The following is a 12,182-nucleotide window of genomic DNA, read 5'->3' as shown; positions in this document are numbered from 1 at the left end:
AAAGCAAGCTAGCTGATCTGAAGAAACTAACCGATGCCTACAACAGAGAGATTACTGAGAGAGATAACGCAATCGAGCGGTTGAGAGGAGAGTTAGCTGCTCTCACATCAGATAAAGATACCGCAATGGGAGAGGTCAGTCGATCAAGAAATGAGAACGATGTTCTTCAAGACGAAAACAAGAGGCTACAAAAAGAATGTGATGCAAGCAAGGATGAGATAATACGATTGTCGTCGTTGTATGATACAGCAAACCAAAGCAAAGAGCTCCTTCAGACTGATTTTGAAGTTGTTCAGATGAAAGTTTCTGATCTCGAGTCTACCTACATGAATTTTGAAGGACTTGATACGGAGGCTGGAGCACTGTCAGAAGAGGAGCGAGCAAGATATGCGGACCTGGAGAAGGAGGTACGTGACCTTACCAACAAGGTGAAAATGTTAGAAAGCCAGCTTGACCAAAGGCAAAGGGAAGTTGACAAATTGGAGAACGACATGGACGTGGCTGAAGAGAAGATGCTTACACTAAACTTAGAGATTGAGAAAATTAATGAACACAAGAACAAAGAGTATGAAAGGCTTCTCGCAACGGAAAGCAAATTAAAAGAAGTGGAAAAAGACCTTGACTCTGCCAGAGACGATAAGGATCGAGCAGAAAAAGAACTGTACACCTTTCAAAATAAAGTGTCTAAGCAAGAGACGCAGTTGGAGACGTTCCGCAGGCAAATAACACAGCTGCGAGAGCAACTAGATGCTGCAAACAAAAAGATTCTCGAGGGTCAGGAACAATTTATTCAGATTGAAAGCAAGTCAGCACAGCACGAGAAGTTTGGCGAAACACTCAATGCTATCATTGGACGGAAGGACAAAGCTATCGATGATTTAAACAACAGGGTAAGACAGGTCGAAGATGAGTTAGATAAAACCAAGCGGCAATTAAACAGAGACAGCGCAACATATGATGTTTTGAAGACCGAAAAAGAGGAGCTGTTAAAAAGGATTGCGATTCTACAGGGAAAACTTGAAGACACTGAACAGGAAATTACAGCTCTTAAACAGAATCGCCAAGAACTTTTACGTTCTGTTAACACGAGAGATCACAATATTACCATTGCTGAAACCCAACTTAGCAGCGTATCGAAAGAAAGGGACCATTATAAATCGGATGGTGTCGCGTTGCGAGAAGACTGCCGCAAAGTAAAGGACGAGCTTGTGAACACTAAAAACAGTCTAGTCGAAAAGGACAGGATAATCAACAACCAAACCAAGGAAATTCAAGACAAAGCTAACTTGATAGACTCCCTAAATAACTCCAAGATACGACTGGGGGATGAATTGACAAGTCTAAGAAGAGATCTAGAAACTACCCGAGCTTCCAGCCAAGAGAAAATCCGAGATTTGCAAGGTCAAGTTCAACAAGCAAACATAAAGGCCTCCAAGCTTGAGGTGACGGTAACAACTTTGACCAGACAAGGTCACCTCAGTGAGAAAGATCGCAAAGACTACGACGACAAGATATTTGAAGTCGAAAATCTTTACAAAGCTACTCAGGGTCGGGAGGCAGATTTGAGAGGCGAGGTTCAAGCCTGTAATGCAAAGATCGGCAACATAGAGGCGGATCACAAAAAGTCGCAGAAGCGCGTATTCGAACTGGAGCATGAAACGAACCAACTTCAGAGAGCAGTAAGCGATCTCCAAAAAACGCGAGAGAGAATTGATGGAGAGAAAAGTGAGTTGAAACGTGAACTTGTCAACACCAACGCCAGAATCTCGGAATTGGAACTAAAATCTGATTACGACGACAAGGAAATTATTTCGTTGAAGAAACAGCTTGAAGGAGCTCTGCAGAGGTCTTCAGGGGTGAGTCGAGAGGATCACTTAAAGCAGGAACAACAGCTGGTGGAATTAAAATTAATCGCAGAGACAGCTCAAGACAGGTTTAACGAGAAGGACAGCCTGATAAGACAATTGGAATCAGCAAGAGCTTACCTCGAGGATCAGGTAGAGTCTTTGAAGGGTGTCGTTAAGGCTACTGAAGGTGACTTTGAGAAACTGAAAGAAGAGCTTGGTAACTTGCAGGGGGAAAACATTGAACTTAACAAAGTAATCAGTGAGCTTCGTGGTGCCGTCAAGAAGTTGACAATGGAGAGAGATCGTCTTCAGAACGAGCTTGATAACCAAGCGAAGAGAATGACATCTATGGAAGAACAATTGGTACAGCGCAATGGATCTGATGAGGTTAATAAGACGAAAATCACCGAACTCAGTCTTTCTTTGAACGAAAGTCGCGAACAGAACTCGATTCAGCTAAAGACCATCTCTGATCTTCAAAACAAGGCCGACATTTTACAGAAGAGTGTTGATGACAAAAACAGCATTGTTGATGACGTTCAAGAAAGTAAGAAGATCCTGCAAGAGAACATCCAAAAGCTAGAGAAAACACTCGGTGTGCTTAAGAACGACCATAATGCCATGTTACGTGATAAGGAAGAGTTGGAGAGAAGTTACAAGTTGGTGTCTGAGAAGACGATGTTAATAGAGGACACATATGAAACAAGCAAAAGTGATGTACGGAAACTTTCAGATCAAGTGGCTATCTTACAAGGAAGACTTGCCGACAGAGAAAACGAATTAAGAGCATACCAGGATAAGGAGCGAGATTTGCTAGAGAAGGTCAAGAACTACCACTCGCAGCTTTCCAAACTGGAATCAACTAACGAATTTCAGAACGAAAGGATTATTGTGTTGGAACATGACGTGTCATCCTTGAAGGAAGAACTTACAAGCCTGTTAAACGACCGCGACCAAGCCGTCAGAGAGTTATTGATTGTCACCAAAGAAGTAGAAGAACGAATTACCGAGATTACACGGCTCAAGAAAGACCTAGATGTTGCAAACAAAGAGAAGGAAGCAATGGCACTCCAGATAGAGGAACAAGTCATCGTTGTCTCGGAAAACGAGTCGCAGCGTTTAAATGCTGAAATTCAGCTTCAGGAATTGCTAACGCGTGGCGATGAAGCTGATGCTCAGCCCAAAGACAGCACGAAAGCTGAGAGAGACTCTCTCCAAAAAGAGGTGTACATATTAAGGCAGGAGTTGTCGTCCACGCAAACCACTCTGGACAAGACTCAACGAAGAAAGGATGAATTAGAAAAAGAAAATTACTCTCTGCGAAGGCAAACCACAGAGCTTGATATGAAAGTAAAGGGTCTTGATAGTGAGAACGAAGACCTCAATCGTGAACTGATCAAAGATCAGAAGCGAATAAGTGTGTTAGAGGGTGATATCCACCGGCGTAACGTCGACAAGAACAGTCTCCTTAGTGAGCTGGAGAAGATTCGAGGAGTTGTGGACAAACAACGAAACGAAAATATGGTTTTGCAAAGAGATATTTCCGAGCTAAGATCCATAGTGGAGAACTTTGACAAGAGCATGGAGGAAAAGAACAAGCAGATTGAGTGGTACCGCTCCACTAACAAAGATCTCGAGGAAGAAGTGACGGACTTAAAGCGAAAGGTAGCCAGCTACAGAGACGACTACGATAACGCTCAACATGATATAACAGCCCTCACATTGAAGGTGCAAGAGCTCGAGTCAAAAATTGATGATCTTCAACACAGTTTTGATCTTTCTGAGAATGAGAAAAACAAACTCAAACAAGAAAAGGCGACCATTCTGTCTTCCCTGAACGAATATAAAGTCAGCTTTTCGAATGCCAAGAGAGAGGTTGACAGGTTACAGAACGAACTACTCTCAATAAACCGCAAAGTAACTTATCTTCTGGCGAGGAATGAAACGTTGGAGGAAGAAAAGGATCGTTTGAAGAGGGAAATAACAGAGCTGAAGAAGGAGAATGCAGAATTAAGAGCTCGACTTAACGCGCTTCAGTCCGACAGAGATCGACTTCAAAACGATATTTCCGTGATTAACAAGAAATACGTTAATATACAAACTGTGCAGAGCGACAAGCGAGAAAAGAAACCAGCTGATGCAGCCACTCTTAAACGACTCAAAGATCTGGAGGAGAACTACCAGAAGGTTCTCAATGAGAAGGAAGATGCCGAAAGGAGGTACCTTGATGGACAACGAAGAATCTCGAAACTCGAGCTGGAGCATGGAGATTTTAGTCGAATGATCCAGTCATTAGAGCACGATCTTTCATTGAAAGTGAAACGGGTATCTGACTTGGAAGACAGCCTCTCTGAGCTCCATGGTAGAGATGTAGTGGATGAGGGTGACTATAAGGTACTAAGGAAGAAAGTGGTTAGCTTGGAACAAGAATTGCAAGCAGCGAAGAACAAAGCTTTTCGGTTGGAAGCATACAAGACTTCATATGAAGATAAGCTGAAGGAACTACAAGAAGACCTTCTTGCCAGTCAACAAAAGACCGCTCAGACGGAGACAATGCTCCAGACAAGTCAGGATCAACTAAGCTCCCAACAAAAGGAACTTCTGGAAGCCCTCAAAAAGATGGCTGAGTGGGAGTCTGCTTACAAGTCTGCCAACAACTCCAAGATCGAACTGCAACGAAGTGTCCAGACTCTCCAAAGTAAAATTGTATCCCTAGAAGAGGAACTGCAGAACCAGATGAAGGAAAATGCACAGCTCAAGGGATCGCTGGATCAGACAAGAGCTAGGAATGATAAGCTAAGAGAGGAAATCAGTAGCTTTCAGAAGAAGTTAATAGATAAGCAAAAATATTACGAGGAGCAAATCCGCGAGCTTGTTGAAAAGAAGGCGATTATCGAGAGGCTGCGAGAAGAAAACGAGTATCTGGAAAGTGACAAGGTTGAGCTAAAGGAGGAACTCGATCGCATTCGAAATGAACTGGAAAAAACGCTAATGGAACTAAGAGAATCGAGGTTTGAGCTTCAAAAGCTTCAGATAAATTATACTGAGCTGGAGGGTACGATCCGATTATTGAAAGACGAGAACGAACGACTCAAAATGGATCTTGCGTCTCTTCAGAAGCTTTACGATGAACTCAAAATATCTCGCGAGGAGACGATTGCCGTTCAGACCGTGTCAACAGTGGACGCACCAGCACCAGATATGTTCGCTTTTGACCTAAGTGCAGATTACGAAACAATCAAGACGGAACGGGACACTCTTAAACGAGAAAATGCAGCACTTCAAGAGAAAATAGCCGGTTTGGAAAATTCCTCACAAGACCTTAAGGAAGAGAGACGTAAACTGCAGGATAAAGTACTTGAATTTCAGAAAATGGTATCTGAGAAATCTCAGGAAATACAGATATTAACGGCAGAGAACAAGAAGATATCACTGGAGTTGCAAGCTGTCAAACGCCGCTTTGAAGACATGAAACAAGAAGCCACTGACTGGGGTCAGGAAAGGGACTTGTTACTGAAAGAAGTTGAATCTATGCAAAGGAAGCTGCACGATCTTGTGCTGGAGAGCCAGAAAGAAAACGTTTCTGAAGTCTCCTCCGAGCAAATATTCTCCACCATGGAAGCTGATTATAAGAAGTTGCAAGATCGCACTGCGGAACTTCAACTTGAACTTCTTGCCGCGTTGAAAAAAGTGTCCACACTAGAACACGACTTGGAGTCGGAGAAAGAGAAAAACCAAGGGCTAAGGGACTCAAACCAATTGCTAGAAGAGAGGGTTACGGAGCTGAAAAGAGAAATTGTTGACTATCAAACAAGGATTTCCAAGATTGAGCTCGACTATGAGCACATTCACCAACGAAATGAAGAGCTACTTGATCAAGTTGCTGAGATTGAGGGTCAACTAGAAGCTGTCAAAGATTCGAGCAAGTTGTCTCATCAAGGCAAGTCCGATCTTGAGAATGAAATCACGTTTTTAAGGACAAAAGTGAATAAACTCCAGAGTCAGCTTGAAGAGGATAAGAGGGTTAAGGAGAATCTGAAAGCTCAGCTTGAAGATTACAAGAACATAGGTGATACCCAATCTAAGGAGATACATAGTCGAGTCAACCAACTAAGACTCGAGATCGAGAACTACCGCAAGGAGGTAATGGACAAAGAACGCTTCATAAAGGATATGCATAACAAGCAAGCTGATTTGGAAGACGACATCCATAGACTCCGTCGAGACCTCCAGAACAAACAAGTGGAATGTGATGGCTACATTAAAGATATCGAGGAAAGCAATCAAGAAAAGGCAGACATGGAAATTGAGATCAACACATTGCGCGGACAAATACGAAACTTGGAGATTCTTATCGACGAGCACGAGAAAGACAAAAGTGAATTGAGGCAAAACATCAACGAAGTTGTCAGCAAAAACACAAATCAAAGCAATGATCTGAAGAAGCAGATTAAAGATTCTTCGAGCCAAGTGGAGGCTTACAAACGAGAGATCATTGAGAAGGAGACCATCATCAGAGAACTTCGAGAAAAGCTGTCTCAAATTGAACATTCTCTTCAAGTGACCAAGACAGAGTTGGAAAATAGAGAAAACGATTGTGAAGATTATATAAAAGACTTGGAAGATACCAAAAAGGACAAGTCGGATTTGGAGGTACAATTATTGGGTTTAAAAAGCAGGATTAGCAAGTTGACTGTACAGATTGATACCGAAAAATCCGAGAGAGTTCATCTTGAATCGCAGCTGTTGGAAACGAGGACGCGTGGAGATGAAGAGTCCACTGGTCATGCTAAGTTTGTGTCAGAGCTGCAAACGAAACTTGAAAATGCCAAGAGGGATATCAGTACTAGAGAGGACGAAATTGAGCACCTGAAATACGACCTCGAAATCGCGAGAAAAGAGCTTCTTTCCAAGGATGGAGAGTTTAAAATTTCATTGGAAAAGATCGAGCAGATCATGAAAGAGAAATCGGACCTGACCGTGGAAGTAATGACACTTCGGGAGAGGGTTATTATCCTTGAAGGCGATGTACAGAAGGAGAAGGTTGGAAGAGAAGGTCTGGAGAGACAGCTTGATGAGTCTTCGGCTAAGGGGGAGACAGATGCCAAATTCATGAGCGAGCAGATCGTGGAAATTCAAACACGGGTAGAGAAATACAAGAGAGATATAATTGAAAAGGAAACCATCATAGAAAAGTTGCGATTCCAAACCACTTCGTACGAGCAGGAAGTCGACCGTCTCAAGAGGGATTTAACCTCCAGGAAAGCCGAACGCGAAAAGTACTTGCATGATATTGAGAAGCTTAAGCATGACAAGTCAGAGCAGGACATAGAGATAAATTCTCTTCGTAACACGATCTCAAGGCTGGAAGTTTATGTAACAGAACTGAGGAAGGACAAAGAGATTGTGATTTCACAAGCTGATGATTTGAAAAGCAAGAACGAGAATGAAGCCAGTGTCATGCATGAGCAAATTATCGAGATTCAAACTCGCATCGAGGAGTACAAAACTGAAATAATTGAAAAGGAAACGACCATTGAAAAGCTCCGCGTGCTGATATCTAACAACGATGCTGAACTTGATAAACTGAAGAGAGACCTGGATACAAAGGAAGTGGAGTGTGATGGGTACATTCGGGAAATCGAGAAGCTGAACGAAGAAAAGTATGACCTTGAATCCCAGCTCTCCACGATTCGTAGCAAATTTGAAGTTTTAGTGAAACAAATGAATGAGGCGCGAGCTGAGAAAAATTATAACGAGAGCGAAACAACAGTGCTGCTGGAAAAAATAACTGAAATCGAGAGTAGAATAGAGGTGTACAAGACGGAGATAATCGAAAAAGAGACCTTAATTGAACGCCTACGCATTCTTAACAGTTCCAACGAGCAGGATTTGGAAAGGCTCAAGCGAGAGTTAATGAACAAACAAGTGGAGTGCGATGGATATATCAATGAAATCCAGATATTGAACCAAAAACTGGCGGAATTGGATATAGAGCTGAATCATCGAAACAGCCGAGTTCTAAAACTGGAGAGATTCATAGACGACGAAAAAAGAGAGAAGGAAAATCAATTATGGAACGTAAAGTCGAATTTTGAAAGCGATATTACTTCTTTGAAACGCAAGCTCGAGACAAAGGAACTCGAATGTAATGGCTACATTAACGAAATTGAAGAGTTGAACCAGGAGATTTTCCGGCTCAAAGGACTGTTGAGACCTGAACGAGAGGTTGAAGCACATTACACCACGTCTTACATAATGCCGCCTAAAGGAGTCACTGTGACCAGAGAGGTTGTCGTACCACAGGAGTCCGCAACGACCGAGGCCGCCCAGTCCTCTATCTTTGGGCACACTGAATTCATGGTTGATGTCAAAGAGAAGGCAAAACCTTTGGAAATGGAGGTTTCTAATTTCGAAATCAACCCGAAAAGAATGGTTAAGATTAAAAATCCTTTTGATGTGGGCAAGGAACATGGCGCCGGAAGCACAACTGCTAGAACCGAGCATACAAAGAGCACTCTGACCACCAAGATTACTAGGATCCAGCGGAGTGTGAGTCCAGCTCAGAGGCTCATGGTCGAGGGAGGAGGAGGAGGAGGAGGAGATGAACCGTCAATCACAGTTGTAAGTAATCGCGGTATTAATAGCACACCACCAGTCAGTCCTACTAAGATAACACACTTGGAATCCAGTTCCAGTCCAAAGCTAACTCGCTTTATAGCCTCACCACATCAATCCAACACGCCCTCGACGTTAAATGTCGCAGACACTAGAAGTCATACGTCTACATCCACATTAAGCAGCAGTACTGTCATGACAAAAGTCACGCAATTACAGACAATGTCTTCTGTTTCCGGTTCCTTGTTCAAATCCCCCCAGGAATTGCTAGAATTCAGGGTCAAATCCCCGTTAATTGAAATCGAGGAAACTACGAAGAGTCAAGAAGAATGCAGTGAAACTGTCCCTTCACAGGTCGATGGTTCTTCCAGTCCAATTCGTGTCAAGGTAGAAGCTGAGGAAAACTTGAAATTTGATCCGCTGCATCTTCATGTTGAAAGCCAGCCTCTGCAGACTGCATCTTTACCAGTTTCCCAAAACGTTCAAACTCTCGTAACTAGAAGAGAGGAGGGGAAGGACCCATTTTCACAGGGAAGCACATCACATCAATCCAACACGCCCTCAACGTTAAATGTCGCAGACACTAGAAGTCATACGTCTACATCTACATTAAGCAGCAGTACTGTCATGACAAACGTCACGCAATTACAGACAATGTCTGCTGTTTCCGGTTCCGCGTCCAACTCCCCCCAGGGGTTGCTAGAATTCAGGGTGAAATCCCCGTTAAATGGAATCGAGGAAACTACGAAGAGTCAAGAACAATTCAGTGAAACTGTCCTTTCACAGGTCGATGGTTCTTCCAGTCCAATTCGTGTCAAGGTGGAAGCTGAGGAAAAATTAGAATTTGATCCGGTGCGTCTTCATGTTGAAAGCCAACCTCTGCAGACTGCATCTTTACCAGTTTTCCAAAATGTTCAAACTCACGTAACTACTACTAGAGAGGAGATGAAGGACCCATTTTCACAGGGGAGCACAAGGGAAATTGGCACGCGCACAAGAAAAGAGTTAAAAGAACAGCGGGTCGAGATTTCGCGACGCGGCGGTGAACGAGGTCGAAAGGAAAACAGTAAAACATCAGAGCTGTAAGGATGTATCAGTCGGCATAACTAAGGGAGACACTGGGGTGTAAAAAAAAAAAACAAATCAGGAAACGCCTTTGTTTTGAGCGACCAAAATTTTTGTTTTGCGCCTTGTTCTTTTATCGTTTATAGCGTTGGAAGTCACGGATTTTGCTTTTATTGCAAGCATTACATAGTTTTTCTTCATTTGAGAGTCGCAAGTATTTGCGTGATTTGTTGGGCTCTGTATTTCAGTTAAAATGTTGCTCCACGGCTTCATCCAGTAAAAAGCGAAAGCAAAATCAACTGTGGTCTTCCAGCGCGCGTGTCGGATGCATGAATTGGCTTTGCGTTGTGATTGGCTCGTTTGAATGCATTGGCCAAAATTAAAAAAAATAGATTCTAGATTTAAGGCACGTAATTGAAAAACGCTCTATTTTACGGTACATTCTAAGGACATTCAATTTGTCACCAGGGTGAAAAATGTCATAAATTATTAGCAGAAACCCATAAGGGCTGAAACGTGTAACGCGCGTTCACAGCTTCCGAATATTCAGTGCGAACTGATTGGTTGAATGTTTCAGTGCTAAGTACCATATTTGGAAACCCCTCGCTCTTGTTGTTCCAAATATGGTACTTAGCAATGGAATATTCAGAAGCTTGTTTCCCAGCACTCGAGGGGCCGTTACACGTTTCAACCCTTATGGGTTTCTGTTATTAGTTAATAGTTTGCTGCAGTGTAAAATAGAGAAAAATAATTATGCGGGAAGGAATATCGGTTACGCCAGGATTTAATTGTCAATTTAATCGACTTAGTTGATTGCGTTCTCTTTTTTGTCAGTTTATTTAAAATTGGAAATGTGAAAAGTGTGAATTGAAGTTACAACAAAATCTTAGGAACAAAGTAAAAGTATTTTCAAATTTCAAGCTCATGCAGGTATTTATTGTATTAGTGTTACAAGGCAGCATATTTTGTCAGAGATAATTTCAAACACTGGCCAGTCGTGAGACCAAGAGAAGAACGTTTTCAAAGCATCAGTAGTCAATTATTTGTCTTGGAAACTGTTGTAGTAGTTTTATCGAAAATTTAGGTACGAACTTGCAATTAGATTCTTAGTTAGGGAACCCTAGGACAAATTGTAGAAATTTAAGCATTAAACATTTCGTGCTAAAGAAAATGCCTCTAGGTGCGATACCCAGAAATCTGTAATTGGATTGCTTTCAAGCATTGAAAGCTACTTAGTGGGCATGACTAGTTGATGCCAGTACTCAATATATGACTTTGTTGTTGAGACGAATCCGGAGTGTCGCGCAAAGGCGTTTCCTCTGCGTGATACCCGATAGACTTGACACTGAAGTAATAACTGATTTGACAGGTTGCCTTGTTATTTTGTGGGCAAGAGGAAAAAGGGAATAAAAAAAAATATTGAACAATAGCTGCAATGTACAGTTGCTGGTGGACGAACAAGAGGAGCTATGAGAGATCTTTTGTTTTCGTCCCTCGACGAGACGGCCATGACGTAACGTGAAAAACACCAACTATAGGCGAATCTTTCCTGACGTCATTGTTTACATTTTATACGAGTTCAGTGATAGAAGGCACCATGCATGCTATTCACAAATTGACTTCAAAAGGTTAAAGAACTTGTTGAACTTATAATTTTTAGCTTTGATAGCGAGCGAGTTGTTATCCATCAAAAACTGAAATTCTTAGGTGGCGAGAGCGCTAATCAGCCCATGCATTCTTTGTAAAATTTCGAAGTTTGGAAGCGTCATTACTCAGAGATTATCTGATAAATTGCGCACAAAGCTTCAGAAATAGTTCATTTATACAATGGACTTGAAATGTTTAGAAACGATCTTTTGGCTGATAGATTAGAAAACGTTAGGTTTATGCTAATGAGGCAACAAATGTAAACAAAGATTCCCCTATTCGCCCTTGTCACACGGCGGCCATATTGTCCCGGGAGACCAAAAGAGCTTTGTTTTACCACGCCAAGCCTCGCAGTGGAAACCATGGGGGTGAGGCTTGGCGTGGTAAAACAAAGCTTTTTTGGTCTCCCGGGACAATATGGCCGCCGTGTGACAGGGGCGAATAGAGTGTTTTCAAGTGAATCACGACGGCCATGTTGGTGTTACTAAACAATGGAACGGCAACCATGAGGGTTACAAGGTTACTGATCACGTGAGTGAAAACACTCCATGTACCTGATATGTTAAAATATTCTTAAGTCTACCATCATTAATATAAACAGATAGTGTCGTCGTTGCTCAAAATAATGAACACCCGATTTTTCCTCTTCATCCCCTGACATTTGAGTGCTAGCCGTCCAGTTGGTTAGCGAAGACTGTCAATAGGAAGTTTTATTCAGTCCTTTTTTCGGGTTCTGCCGGCAACTGAAGGGAGCGTGGGAACTGACCTTCCAACTCGTACTCTTTTTGTTTCGCATTATAAGCAAATATCACCATAAACAAAAGGGTTTGATTTGGCGGAACTTTGCCTCATTCACAGGCAACTGGCCCGTAGCTTCAAATCTTAGCGGGCGAGGGGGAGGGGGGATTCGTTTTGTTAGGTGAGAGGGATTTCATTCGAACCCCAGGCTGTTAGGTCTTTTATATTTATAAACTATTCAAATGGCAATAGCAGATGAATCACATA

At 42.3% G+C, this 12,182-nt stretch overlaps 1 protein-coding gene across 1 annotated transcript in view; it reads left to right on the top strand.

Annotated features, from left to right (window-relative positions):
* LOC137981868 (golgin subfamily B member 1-like) overlaps positions 1-10,953 on the top strand; it is a 25,204-nt gene extending 14,251 nt beyond the window's left edge. Inside the window, exons 4-5 of the mRNA XM_068828908.1 lie at positions 1-8,471; positions 8,820-10,953. The exon at positions 1-8,471 is cut by the window's left edge and continues 1,903 nt beyond it. Coding sequence (XP_068685009.1) covers positions 1-8,471; positions 8,820-9,551 — 9,203 coding nt within the window. The 3' untranslated portion in view covers positions 9,552-10,953. The remainder of the gene's footprint in view (positions 8,472-8,819) is intronic.
* Positions 10,954-12,182: the final 1,229 nt, after the last annotated feature.

The sequence above is a fragment of the Montipora foliosa genome, chromosome 13, assembly GCF_036669935.1.
Source record: "Montipora foliosa isolate CH-2021 chromosome 13, ASM3666993v2, whole genome shotgun sequence".
Classification (NCBI taxonomy): domain Eukaryota; kingdom Metazoa; phylum Cnidaria; class Anthozoa; order Scleractinia; family Acroporidae; genus Montipora; species Montipora foliosa.
Note: the sequence above shows the minus strand (reverse complement) of the source record. Positions and strands in the feature narration are given on the sequence as shown.